The 14,575-nt window shown below is 37.5% G+C and overlaps 1 protein-coding gene and 1 long non-coding RNA gene across 4 annotated transcripts in view; one reads left to right on the forward strand and one right to left on the reverse strand.

Moving 5' to 3' along the window:
* The first annotated feature begins 1,640 nt into the window (after window positions 1-1,640).
* Window positions 1,641-2,162, forward strand: LOC140651993 (uncharacterized). Its single transcript, XR_012042619.1, has 3 exons — window positions 1,641-1,681; window positions 1,939-2,007; window positions 2,125-2,162. It is a non-coding gene; the product is annotated as an uncharacterized lncRNA (long non-coding RNA).
* A 3,782-nt stretch (window positions 2,163-5,944) lies between these two features.
* WDR17 (WD repeat domain 17) overlaps window positions 5,945-14,575 on the reverse strand; it is a 48,975-nt gene continuing 40,344 nt past the window's right edge. For all 3 annotated transcript variants that reach the window (XM_072861554.1, XM_072861553.1, XM_072861552.1), the window contains 7 exons: window positions 13,388-13,499; window positions 12,517-12,658; window positions 12,326-12,428; window positions 11,342-11,443; window positions 8,854-8,949; window positions 8,482-8,665; window positions 5,945-6,763 (listed from right to left, as the gene is read on the reverse strand). In XM_072861554.1, the coding sequence (XP_072717655.1) occupies window positions 6,644-6,763; window positions 8,482-8,665; window positions 8,854-8,949; window positions 11,342-11,443; window positions 12,326-12,428; window positions 12,517-12,658; window positions 13,388-13,499 (859 nt within the window). In that variant the 3' untranslated portion in view covers window positions 5,945-6,643. The remainder of the gene's footprint in view (window positions 6,764-8,481; window positions 8,666-8,853; window positions 8,950-11,341; window positions 11,444-12,325; window positions 12,429-12,516; window positions 12,659-13,387; window positions 13,500-14,575) is intronic.

Below are 14,575 nucleotides of genomic sequence, written 5' to 3' on the forward strand. Positions count from 1 at the left end.
TACTACTTTCTCTTTATAGAATGGTAGACTAGCCGGAAGAGTAATCCAGAACTAGTTTACAGTAATATTATGACCTCAATCTCAGGCAATATGCAGCTCTCAACATAATCTTTAATCTTTTGCTACCAGATAATTATGTGAAAATAGAGCCACTTTGGCTAGCTGAGCCAAGTTGGATGGGCATCGCTTCTGTTACTATGTAACAGGAACAAACAAAATAGGGAATGGATGTTGTTGCCCTGGCAGGACTCTGCACTGGAACAGGTCTCTGGCAGGTCAGACCACGCTAATGCCACGTACCAAAAATACACAGTAATGAAATACCTGACGTGAGTGTTTGGTAAAATTCTTTCCAAAAAATGATCCTTTATTTAGCCAGAAATGAAAAAGGCTTGTTATTGTTCTCATTGTGTGGGGACTCCACTACAATGGGGCTCTGGTGGGCTGAATTCGTAGTATGCAATAAATGTTAAGTAATGTATTCAAATATTAGGAACCAGGATCCGAAACAGACATTGAACCATGTCAGAGCACTGTTAAAGACTACTACTCCCCACCCGAGTTGAGAAGGAGCCTTCTTTGCGGGCTGAAGTATCTCTTATTATATGAATTATTACACCAGCACAAACGTATCGTAAGACATTTTCAGAGAGAAAATTGTAGTGCAGTATCTCAATTCTGCAAAGAAATCCAGCTGTGAAATCCTGCAGCCTTGCTGACACGGCAGGCGGCACCGCACGGGCGTTTCGCACAACGTACGGCATACGAGGCTTTCCGTGCCTTTACCGCCGGGGCCGGCCCCGCCGCTGCCCGCCGCCAGGCTGCCCGGGCCGCGGGGAGGGCGGGCACCTCCGCCCGCCCCCGGGGGCCGCTCGGCAGCGGCTCCGCCGGGCCCGGCGCCGCCCGCAGCCCTGCCCGCCCTGCCGGCCCGCGGAGCGGGGCCGGGGCCAGCGCCAGCGCCGCCCGTTGCCTCGCCAGGGCCGCGGCCGGCAGGCGGCGAGGGCTCTGGGCGGGCGCGGCTCTGCGCCGGCACGGCTTCCCCGCGGCCGGGGCTGCCCCGCGGCCGGGGCTGCCCCGCACCGTGCTGCGCTGCCTGCAGAGCCTCGACCTCTCCCTCTGCCCCAGGCACGACGGCAGGTGCGCCGCGCCGCGCCCGGGGACCGGGTACCGGGGGGCCGGAGCCGGTGCCAGCGCCAGCGCCAGCGCCCTCTTGTGCTGCCTCGGCAGGGACTTCGCCAAGGGGTGCGCGGTGGCGGAGGGCCTGTGCCGCTGCTGCCCCGCGGACATCCAGAGCCGCATGGAACCGCTGGCACCAACATGGAACCTAACACTCCCATAGAAGTCTCTTCGATGCCACAGGCCAAAAAATCTCCTCTCCTATTTTTTTTTAATGTACCATGTGTTGCACGTACTGGGACAGTACAAGTTCTTCCAGCTTCTTGATATCAGTGGTAGCTGCAGGAGTAAATGAAGCATATGCAAACAGAATTTAGACATTAAACTTCAGGTCAGTCAGTCTTTTAGCTGCATCCTTAAAATTTCTGAAGAGAATAAAGAATACTGATTGACAGACATCAAATGAAAAATTTGTTCTGGAGCATCAGAAGGACGTATATGATCACAGTTTGTCAGAAGTTGGGGTTTTTTTTCCTTTTCTTCAATATTGGATCTACTTTGCCAAGTAAGACCTTCAACTGATTTTACTCCTCAAATAGTTGAAGTTGTTCAAATTCAGCATGTGCCGTTTCAAGACATACTGTGTAATCTCTCAACATTCTACTTCATGCTTATTTATGATGATGTCATGTATGTTACGCCACCAAAATGCTGAGCCATCTAATTTTAGGTTTTTTCTACATATGCAAAACGTTCAATTTAAAAAGAAGATACAATGCACTTTTACCATACAACCTGTTTAATGTTTCCCCTTCTCTTTAGAGGGTTTGTTTCGGTTTTTTTGGTGTACTATTCATTTTGGAGAGCTGCCAGGATCATCTGGGTGTCTAAGTAAGTCAAGTAGCGGGGAAGGGTAGTAACTGCAACTAAACTAGAAAACTGAACAACTGACTGATCAAATGCTTAACATACTGCTGAAATGAACAGCTTGTGATTTTTGCTTTAAAGGGTGGTTTAACATTAAACCAAGATTGGGACAACGTGCAGTTCACCATGTTTGTTGCTCCACATCCTCTGAGAACATAGCCTATATCCCAAAGGAAAAACTGTTTGCCACATCATGTAAGTTTGTTTCTCACATCACGTAAGTCTTCATTTTAATCTTTTCGGATTATAATGTTGTGTGGTTTTGGTTTACTTTTGCTATAAAGGCAACAAAGAGATTTTGTGTTTAAAAGTTGAAGACACCAGATACAGTTTCTTAGAAAAAAGGAAGTTTGGAGGGGGTTGCCAGTATTTTTAACATAAAATTGCTTTGAGCTCTTCCCTGGCATGGCATCTGTAGAAATTATTCTAATGTTCAAAAGTGCTTCTGTTACCTTCCTCAGAGCTTTGATTTATTCTGGATACTTTTACCATACTGAAATCAGTATTCCTCCCTCCAGTTACGTAATGGAGATCTTCATTTTGTTGATGAATGTGTGATTGGGCAGGTGCTCCAGTCCTTACTTAAGCAGTAATTGCCACAGCACTGGCAGACATCTTGACTGTCAGGAACTGTAGGATATGGTGCAGGAAAAGTGGGACATGAATAGTCAGCTCTGCAGCAAGCGCAAGTCCTGTTCGTAGGCATGCTGAACCATACGATGGCCCTACCCACATAGATGGCACCGTGTTTGGCCGGTTTGGATGCTGGTAGCAATAGTCCCAAAGTGATCAGCGACATCCATTTTCAGGTTCTTTGTAGATATTCTTCCCTTTTCCCACCAACAATAGTCTACATTGGTTCAAATAATCATACCCTCAGAAGATGGTAATGCTTTGGCTTTATGTATATATAGGGCTAAAATGCTGCTTTCATACGGAAAGATGAGGCCTTCTTTCACTGTTTAACTATAGCATTGTACACTAAATTTAAACTAAAAGGTGATTAAAACAGCATTGTCACTTTTAAATTACGGAGTTTTAATACTTTGAATCTTCAAAGCCACTGCTTCTTTTAATACAGTTTTCCAATTTTTCCCCTCCCACATACATCTAGATTCCTCAGAAACAAGAGGCAAAACAGGTGTTCATTTTAAAGAAAACCAGGTGAAACAAGCTGACAGGTCCTGTTACAATGGATGCTTGGTACCTTCCAGGAGACCACTGAAAGGATTACCCAGAGAGTGCAACTTTGAAACACAAACCCCATTCTGATTACAGTAGCATTGACCACATAATCGACAAAAATAAATTTAAGTTTACTGTCTGTTAGGGAAGAATTCTCTTTTAAGCAAATAAATTGAAAACCCCTTTGAAATCATCATATTCTAAAATACAGCTTTTATTATTATTAATTTCTGCAATACTGTAATTTACTTGTTTTTATAACATTGCCTTGCTTCCTTTTCAGCTTCATTTGGTCCTAGAGCTGGTTTACTATTTTATCAGTGAATTTTTCTGAAACAGATGTTACTGATACAACACTAGAAGCCACAAGGTATAATTGTTCTGTGTGAAATTTTCACTAAATCTGAAAGTCTACTTCATGTCTTCATATCTTGACCTATTGTGCAAATGCATACTGGTCTTCACAACTGCTTTTCTAAATCTATTCCCCGGTCCGTGTTTTTAGTTATTTTTATCTAGAGCAAAGATGATCCTGGAGTTTATTTCCTTCCTACATAAATGTGTAAGCTTCAAGTTTAAAAAAAAAACCTAACGCCTATTCTGAAAAAGGTATCTAGACTCAGCCGTTTAGTTTTGTTTTCTGTGTAAAGAATGGAGTTTCTTGCATTCATGTCATCTTAAATTGTTGTAATTCTGGATTTAAATGATTTTACCTAATGAAGAAATTCAACAACATGGATTTAAAGTGTCATATCTCATGTTAAAGGCAGTCTTTGCAATGGGAAGAGTTTATAGCATGATAGAGTTTTTTGTATTGTTTTGGAACCCACCTAGGAAAGTCTCACATGTGACTGCAGTCTGTGAAGCTTATAAACGTGTCAGTAATATTGGTCAGATTCTTTCAATAGAACAATGAATTTGATTTTGTAGGGATAAAGTGATATTTAACTTAACTGAGATTTAATAGTAATTGGAAAGCACTAGCTATACAGCTTGATAAATTTCTTCATTTGAATAGAAATATGACTTTTAAAGAAGAGTCAAGCAATCATTTGAAGACAAAGGATTCTTTAATATTAAGGGGAAATATCAGTATTTGACCAGCTCTGCCAGACAATGAAGTCACACATTAGCAAACAATCTGAAATTATTTTTGAAAATGATGACTCTACAGTTTGACAGTTGCAACCACAGTTGTAGCAGTAGACACAATTAGAACCTTTTCTGCACGTCCCCCTCACTCACCACATGGGGTACAACCACCTTAAGGAAAATGCAACCTCATTTTATTCACAATGACTGTTACCTGATGGATTCCTGAAATAAAAAGTGCCCTTTGACTTAGTTTTTGTATTTTAGCAATGAAAGAGTTCTTAACCCTCACTCTCTAATTTAAAGAGGAAGTAGATTTGTCTAAGATTCCATGTTAAGGCACAATTTATGTGCAACAAATTGATGCAGTTATACTACATATTGTAAGATATTTAAACTGTGAAGTAACAGTAAAAATCCTTAGGACACAGCAAAATATTTTAAATATAGTAGAGTGGCAGTTGAGTCAATCCTTCAGATCCCAATCATCAGTCATGGGGTTGCATGTTCCGTTCTTACCTTTGCTCTCCAACTCTGTATTAACAAATTTTACATACAAGGTTGTGCAATTTATGTGCTAAAAGATAGCTAGTCTTTCATTTGACAAAAGCAACACATCAGATACTGACTGCTGGAAAATTCTTTCAAAAAACTATGAATTTTTATTTCTGAAATCCAGCTCTCATTCCCCAAGCTCCACAGGGTTAAACAAAGGAAAACATTTTCCAAACAATACCTGCAAAAAGTAGAACATTCTGTTCCAGCATCCAAGTAGGTAATAAAATGTTTTTGTATAGGTTACAAAACAGCTAAGCTTCCCCCCCCAATAATTCTTACACCAGAAACCCTGTAATAATACTCTAGAACATTGACAGAATGAAATTTTAACTTTTTTTTTTGGGGGGGGGGGGGACAGGGGGACGGGACGGGACGGGAATTTTTTCTAACCTCCATCCCACCTTTCCAGCATGTTGGAATTGTTATTTCTAGTTAAATGAGGGCATTCCGTACCTATATATTGAGGATTTTGTTTGATAGGGTATGCTAAAAAGAGACCTTGTTATTTCCAGTTTTACAGCAGTTTCTCTAGAAATAGTTCTGCCAATTTTTAATTGCAACTTCTTTACATTTTATGTAACTATCAGAATTTTAAAATTTATTTTAAAGCAGCAGCAAAAAATGTAACAACAGATAAAGTAGATTTCTGCTTGTGTGCCATCAATTAAGCTAATAAAGAATATTATAACCAAGGCATCTTTTCTACAGGTGAGTAATTCTGATTATAAGAATAATTATTAATAAGAATAAGAATTGCCTTATGATTAAATTCCATACTATACACAGCTTTAAAATTTAAATATTCTTAGTATTCTATTGCCATAATTTTCTTTCCATGTGAGCACAGCTTTAGTAAATAAAAATATATGCACATGTATTTACTTCTGGTCTGTCATACTATATGTATATTTATAACTAATATAAAACATAAAAAGGAAACAAGTATTTTAAATGTACATAACATATTTAAATAATTTCAATACATTTGCTGTTTGTTCCTTACAAACCCTTTGTTTTGGTTTTTTTTAAAAAAAGTTTTATAAATACATTTTAGCTTCCAGTGAAAGTATAAGGGGGACAGTTGCCAAAGATGAACTTATTAGAAAATAGAATTTTATAATCTAGATATTTAAACCTATCTAAACAAAACATTAGTAAAACTCTTTGTACTGCTATTAAAGCACAATAACTAATGGATGAAAAAAATAACTTTTTAAATTTTACTTTTGCTATAGAATCCTGTGTCTAAAAATTAGTTAAAATTAAAAAGGGCGACACAATGTGTGAAACAGCCGCAGGATTCCAGTCATTCTAAAAACAGGTTCCAGTGGCTATCAATAAAGTCATACTATTATTATGTATTTGAAAGTGTGTTTATGGATTTCACAGTTTGTTATCAATATTTTGATAATGTGCAGATAGTTGCTTACTTCCTTTACAAGGCATCTGTTTACACAGAGTTGACTGAAATATGTCTGTATTGTCTGACAACACTATTCTTATTTAAAAAAAGACATGACTGTCTATGAAGTTAGGACTTTTTTTTTTTTCTTTGGATTCTCAAATAACTTTTCTTTGGATTATCAACAAACATTTGTATAGAAATCCTTTTCTTGTTCTCATTTTACAATTTTCAAAGTCCAAGTAATTGCCCTTCAGGAGGAGTCAACTGCCGTCTTTCTGTCCTTTGACAATCAAGGTTAAATCAGTATTAACCCCCAGAGTGTTATTTTAAGCACTACGAAGTACAGAGGAAAACACCTCATCAAAATGGGTTAAGTCGTATTCCTGTTCCTAGTGGTGAAAACGGATTCACTTTGGCCCACATCAAAGCATCATTCAGTGAAACAGCAGATTTTCCATCTTCAAGGAAGAACACTGGACCCTGTACAACAAAGATGTTTGGGGAGGGAAAGGAAAAGAAAGTACACGTGTATTGTGTAAAGGCTACCACAGCAGAAAGCACATTTTGTTTTATCAAAGAACAATATGAAAACCTGATTTACAACGATCATCTATGTTTGTGCAAAAATTGTACCCCACGAACTTAAAGCTTTGATAATAGTTACACATTATAAATTGAGTGAACTTGTTATGTTCCAAAATCTGGACACCCAACATTTCATAATTCTTAAATTTTTAGTTTGATTTTTAATAATTGTGGTATTTTATGTATGTTTGTCAATTATTCCAGAGTTAAATTTAGCCTGAATTAGAAACTGAGGTAACAAGGTTTTTTTCCTTCAGAATACTGTACATATTTCATTGTGTCTGTCATTATCTGTGCTGATCTTTGTGTTTCCCTGTCTACAAAAAACCCCAATATAATGCCTCCATGAATTGTTTGAAAGCATGGAGTCTACATGCAGTCTACAGAATAATTTCAAGTGTTCACTATGAAAAGGACAAAATACTAATTTACCTAATGGAAGAAGAGCTACTTGCAAATTTCTTCATTTGACAAAATATGGTCTCAAAGCTGCAATTCAGTTTAAGTGCCTTCTTAAAGTGTTATGCTCTCCAAACTTTCTACTTAAAACTTGTAAACCCATGCAATTAGGCTACTATACCTTAGTATTAACTAAGTGGTTTGTGAGCTGATCTGCATGCCTAAAGCAATGACTCCTAATGTTCACTAATCCAGAAATAAGGATATCGTAGATGACAAGCTGGTGACACCATATTTGCTATTCTTGTTGAATGGATTCTAACAATGGCAGCTTTACGTGGCTGTTAGCAAATGTTGTATAACCATAGGCAGAGACTAATAGGCAGGTCTAATGTGGAAGTGTTGTCAGAGAGGTTTTTTAGACTTGATGGTGTGCAGTTGTGAATTTTGTTTACCTCAAAAATCCCGCTAGCATTTTGCAATCTCCAATTTCTGATGCAAAACTATCCCTCTTAATCCCTGAACAACCCTGTTACTCTTTCAGCTGGCATCTTGCACTGGACAGAGGAAACAGACTCAGCCTCATATAAGAGAGTAAATTCACACTGAGACACTGTCTGGAGGCAGGAGCCTGAGAGTAGTGTTTTCAGGCTCTGTCAATTTTCCCTTTATGGAAATAACAACATATACCAAAGAGCTGTTATAAGGACTAGTATGTTTTGATCATAAAGCTCTATCAGAGTGATGAATACATACATTTGAATACTTAGTCTTCTAATATCTGGCTTTAATTAATCATGAATTACAAGTTTTATAGTATGCATTTCCATAATGATAAATATTAACAACAGAATATTGTTAGTATGTGGTTGAAGATAAATAATTTCCTGGTTTTTATTCAAGCTGTGGTGAAGTAGTAGGCAATAAGTTACATGGACTTTAGACAGAACATCTGGCAAAGGAAATCTGTCTTTCCCATGGAAATTAAAAAGTTTTGGATTGGGAAACTGGGCAATTATTTGATTGGACAATTCTTTATAGAGCTTTTCTTATATAGCAGATGTCAGCACTTGTCCTCTTTAACTTCTGCTACTGTGACAACAGGGAAGACATTTTTTCTCCCAAATGATGGGAGCGACCTTAGGTTTATGGCAACCTCACAACTAGTCAATGCTGTCCCTGAGAAAGAACACCTCATCTCTCTGAAACCGTACCTGTATCCTTAGCCCTGTCAAGCAAGAGATGTGAACATCTGAATGACTAGGAAGATTTGATCCAGTGACATAGTCTGGCCCAACCATTCCTTTCAGAGGCTCCTCTTGTATTCGTGATACGAGTACTGAATACACCATTCTCTGCGATTCAGATGGCGGGGTGCATGGCAATTCATCGGTAGGCCTATGAACAAAAGACACTTGTTTTTCAACTATACATCTTAATTTGTGTTAGAAATTTATAGCTGCAAAAAGTACTCATTTTTTTACATTCATATTCAGATTTTACAAAGGAAATAAATACTGTATTTACAACTAAACACTTGAATACTAATAGTCTCATTCATGGTAATTGTATATTTTTCCACCTACTTGTTTAATTGAGTACAAGCTCTCCATGCATCTAGTTCCTCAGAAAGCTGTTCAATTTTCAAAGGTACAGATACTTCCCGTCTTTTTAAAAGCTGACTGAAAAGGAATGCAAATAATTAAAATCCAAATTAATTCTAACAATGAATATTTTCTTAAAAGAAGAACAAGACAGACAGTAGTAATATAAAACTATTTTTGATTGGATATGGAAATAACTTTATGGAAATAAATTGATCCTTCCTGATAATCACTATATTGAACCTTAGAAATATTAAATTACTAGATATAAAAGTACATCTTTTCATTTAAATTTTGTTTTAATGATCCCTATTTACACCTTATTTAATCTTTCTTGTCTTTAATTAGCTCTTTTTTTTTCATTTGAAGCTATTCTATATTTTAAGTCTATATGCGTTCTTATTTCTTAATGACAACTTTACTAAAATTAAGGGCCCATTTTGCCTATATATAGTTGATATAATAAAAATACAGTTAGAGTAACATGGTTCAATACATGCTCTGGGACAGCCTTGTTTCACCTGATTACTTGTGGAAAACAGTTTCAAAACCCTTGCAGTGGATGCATTTTTAATTTATCAAAATATAATACAAGGGACAGTTATTACCTGACGTAATTCAGCAGACTTCCATTTGTGTTGAGATGCCTTAAAAATGTCCATCTTAAGCATTTAAGTGCCCAGTTTAAGATGGGCTGGAATCTAAAAATCTATGAATCCTGAAAATATTGGGCAATCTGAGAAAAAATTTAGAACAGTATTGTTCTGTGGTTCTTCAAATCCCAGGAAAACTTAAAACCTGACAGCCAAAGTATCACAAACTGAGTCAGCTTGTTACCAGTCTATTAATTTCCATATCAGAATAGCCCTTCTGTAAAAGCTTATATTTAATCTTATTGTTTTCCATACATACGTCTGGTGGCTCAGAAAAGAAAAAAAACCGAAACAGTCCTTTTTTCCCTTTTCCCTATCTTCTTACCAAGTTTCAGACACGAGGATGGCTAAGAGGAAAGGAGTGCTGTCAAGACATCTAGCGGAGAGGAGTCGAAGAAAAGGGACAAACACACAAATCTAAGACATGTTAAATTTATGTTTGATTATCCTTGGTAGGCAATTCTGATAAAATATCAGGAGGTGTAGGAAAGCTCACAATTCCAGTAAGGTGTGAAGGGAGTGGACAACATTTATGCAACATTTATTCTCGATGAAGAGATAAATGAGCTGAACTTGTTAGCAAAGCTACAGTGGTCAGTTACAGCAGCTAGTGGAGCAATAACAGCTAGAACAATGCCAACGCAGGTTGCACTATGAAGTTATTGACATCTTGGAGCTGGCCTTGCTACCCAGCAAGTCAGGTAACAAAACCAAAAGGATTTGACAGTCCCAAATCGTGAGGGAGAAATGGAAATTAGTCTGCTGGACAGTAGTATCGTTACCAAACCAGACAGGAAGACTAAACAATTATGGTAATACTCTGAGGAAGGAATACTACTGTATGTAAGCTTATTTTATTTACCAGATAAGGTAGAGATCTTATTGATCTTTAAGATCTTATTGATCTTAAAGATCTTATTGATCTCAATCTTTCTCCTTTCAAGTCCAAGTTGGTCAGTTCAAGTCCAAGTGGGGTCAGGTCAAGTGTACCAAGTGAAATCAAGCGGGTCAGGTTGAGTAGGGTCAAGTGCGTTGGGCCAAGCTGGACTGGGCTGGGTCAAGCCCAGTCTGGTCAAGTCAAGTGGGTCATGTCAAGTCAAGCCAAGTCCAGTCATGTCACATGGGCCAAGTCGGGTCATGTGAAGCAAGTGAGGTCAGGTCAATTGGGTCAGGCTGAGCTGGTTCAAGTCAGTCAAGTCTAGTCAGGTGGGCCCAGTCAGGTCAGGTCAAGTCAGGCAACTGGTTGGGGTTGAGCTAGGCCAAGTTGGCAGGATCAGGCCAGGTCAGATCAAGTAGGCCAGGTCAAGCGTATTAAAGCCTGGGAATATTAGCTCACTGAGTAACAGAAGATCAAGCCAGGTTTCTTGGTGGGAATAAAGCTAGTGCCCAGTTATGAACTGTAAATTCAAAGCTTGTCCTTGTTGCTACTGAGCAAGTCTTGGCAAAATGGTCTACACATAGATACAAAATTAGAACTGTTACTGTCAACATATAAGCATGCATGGAGGTAATGCTGAATACTCATCTACTTCTAAAAATTGTTTTTCTTACAGAACTAAGAGTTTGACTGATATCCTGGATTCACAACTTGTTGCATTATAGAAACTTATACTCTGTTGCACTCAAACTTATATGTGTGTAACACAAAGAAGGTTCTATATGCAGGCATGGGTATACCCTTATAAATTTATAACAGAACAGGGAACTCAGATTATTATTTTTTTTTTTGGGGGGGGGGGGCAGAAGTGGAGACAATGTGTGGCATACATCATAATAAGGACTGACATTTCTTAGTGTTACTGAAAACATAATATTACCTTGTATACTCATAAAGTGCAGGTACAATGCTATTGTACTGTCTTCTGATAGCAAGTAAAGCACCAATGTAACCACACAAAATCAGCAACTCATTCCGAAATCTATAAATGGACAAGTATTAATCATTAACAATAACAAGCATTTGCAAAAGAATTAAGCAAACTAATATTCAAATTATAATTTAAAAACCTAATTTATCCATCCATCTTTTGTGGAGAATATATGTTTGCTGATTATGCTTACTATCCGTGTGATGTAATTGTTGAAACAGACTCCATCTGCCTTATATTGATCTCAATTACTAAATTTTAAATAGCATGTACAACACAGTTATTAAGCACAACCATGTAAAATTACAAAAACAATTTCACTCGGACCTCTTAATGTGAAAAAATCTGTAAATGTAAATAAAATTGCCCCACATATTAGCGTGGACTTCAGTTTTGCCAAGTTTCCCCACAGGCCATAGATAAGAGTTAGGCTTTTTGCTCCTTTTAGTTCTTCACATGTACACCTGTGCAGGCACCTAGGCCTGGCTTCAACCATCTGTCATAAAGGTGAATCACAGCTATCCAACTATTTTAGAGTTAATTCTGAGAGTGACAGCTCAAATTTCCTTAACACTTTGACATAAAAACCCATATTATGTGTGGTATTACTGTTCTTTTTCTTCAGGAAACTGAAACCAGAGTTGATCAAAGTGACACTCTTCAAATAAGACCAACATCGATTCATACATTGTAAATGCCCCACAGAGAAAGAAGCAGTAAAGTATCCTTTTTCTTCTTGCTAAACCTTGAAAATTTAGGAAAATTCCACATTCTATTCTCTAGATTAGGAACTAGCCTGCTTGTTGCAATTTTTCTGTACCCCTCTTCCGGTAAACATAAAATGATACTAACAGTGTGCACCCATATTTTTTTAATTACAAAAGTTTCCTTTAATGAAACTTCCACTTTTATAAGTAAGGAAAATATACTCACTCACTACATTTATGCAACACTAATCGTTCAGTGCGTATGTAACTTAGAAGATCAAGATACGGACAAACTGAATCTAAAGTCCAATCTGAGCCACAAAGTTGTTCTGTTGAAAAATAGAAACAAAAATATCTCAAGAGGCAAGCTATACAAATGACTTGTGCTTTAAAAGGTTTCTTCATCCAAGTACCTACCTTTCACATACTGAATGCCAATAGGGAGAGCCTTTTCAGGTTCTGTGCTTAACAGATAGTACTTTATAGTCTCGAATATATCCCCATCTGCCTGAATTGTCTCTGCCAGTCGCATACATTCTTCTACATCAGGAAGATTACACTGTAAAACAAAGATTTTGCCAAAGAATTCTTGTAATGTTCAAACAATTCTCTAAGATGCAGAGAAATACTGAAGTTTGCACATAACAAGATCAAACTCTCTCTGACAGAAGAGTCATTGTTTGAAGGACATACCTGCATATAATGCACATTAAGAAAGCCATCTAGACCAAAGAACAACACAGGAGGAGAAGGTTCTGTAACTTTAATTTAAGCAGTATCAGTTTCCATTGTTAATGTTTTTGTGAACTTTTTACTACTGCTTAATAGATGTACAGTCTGAGTTGAACATTAAGGGAGTTAGTGGAGCAGACCCTTCTGCCGCTGAAGAGGAAAGAGGGGATTTCAGCAGATTACAGACATAAGATGCAAAACAATTCAGGATAGTACAGAAAGCTGATCTGCCAAGACATTATTAGGCTGCGCTTCAGCAATGAGGAGGTTATATATCATACTGACAGGTAATCCTGAAGATCATAAGCTACTTCAGGAAGTAACCTGTGTCATGGAAAGACTACACACAGAGTAGAATTAAAGAACTAAAGTTCTTCTTGTGCAATACTGAAAATAGTCAAATGAAGACTAAAAGAGCAAAAAAGGATATGTAACATAAGACTATTAGTCACAAATTCATCCTACAGATTTATTTGGCCTTACGTTTTCTGAAATTAGTAAATGAATCAATACATAACTTCTTGTTATCATTCAGATAAATTCTTTGTCATTGTACCTTTTCATGCAGGTCATTTATTTCTGCTACGCATCCAGGATAAAAAGCACATAGTTTTACTAACTGCAGTTTATTATCAGGAATCATCATAAGAAGATCAGCTGCTAAATCCCTGCACAAACAAAAGATGACATGTAGTTACTCTTGATGGTTTGTAACAGGAGGAAACTCTGTTTTCTCTTTTACATTCCTTTTATAAAGAAGAGTTTACTGAAAAAAAAAAAAAGATTTCCAGAGAAGAACAGAAGCAACCTCAGTCTCTAAGACTATTTTGGTGCAATAAATGAGGCTTAATCTATTCATCTGTTTTGGGAAGTCATGCGTTAATTTTCTGTTGCTTTAGTTGGTTGCATTAAACAGCTGTGCAATCCTCAAGCACCAGAACCACCTCAAAGTCACATGGAAGAATATGTGGGCGGGGATGGGAAGGGAGAGTAGGACCTATCCAATTTGAAAGAAGGAGAGATGTTAATGTGGCTCTGTGTCATGAAACCATCCTCAAACTTCCAGGCTTCTAGAGCTCCATGACATCAGCATAAAGCACCTCTCCGTCATCCAGAATGGCTAGTGCTTCTGTGACATTACAAAAGAGAGATTACACAAGGAAAGAACGTGATACCTATTTTCATCCTTCTGAAAGGAAAATTGTGTTTTAGCAAACTGACATTTCTGAAATATTCCTAACTTTTTACCTTTTCTTACCCCCTCCTTAACACAACAAGCAGCTGGAGGGAATACATGTAAATATTAATAAATTATTTTGAAACAATTATTCTATTGAGCTTTTAATAACTGATTATTCTGGTTGCTCTGTGACTGTTCATGCAGACATCATTTCTCCTGTGACCCACAAGACTGACTTGCCCCTGTGTAAGGCAAAAACTCCTACTGAGTTCCCCTGGATTTTCAGAATGCGGTCCTTGGCTTAAAAATGTTCGAGTAAGCTACTGTCCAATATTTGCAACTGCTTTCTATCCCACTTACAAGTATTGATCACAATTAAAAAATTAGAAACCTTAGTTTAAGCTTATTTTTAGCATTAGTAAAGTCACACGCTTTTCAAATATCTCTTTCTATAAACAAGCAAAATACCTGTATCCAAGTGATGGAAAGCTAAAAGGAAGATATTGAAACAGTAATGAACAAAACTTTGTTTTGTATTCTTATTTTACAGAGGAAAAATCTAAT

Source organism: Ciconia boyciana, chromosome 5 (assembly GCF_034638445.1).
Source record: "Ciconia boyciana chromosome 5, ASM3463844v1, whole genome shotgun sequence".
Lineage (NCBI taxonomy): Eukaryota > Metazoa > Chordata > Aves > Ciconiiformes > Ciconiidae > Ciconia > Ciconia boyciana.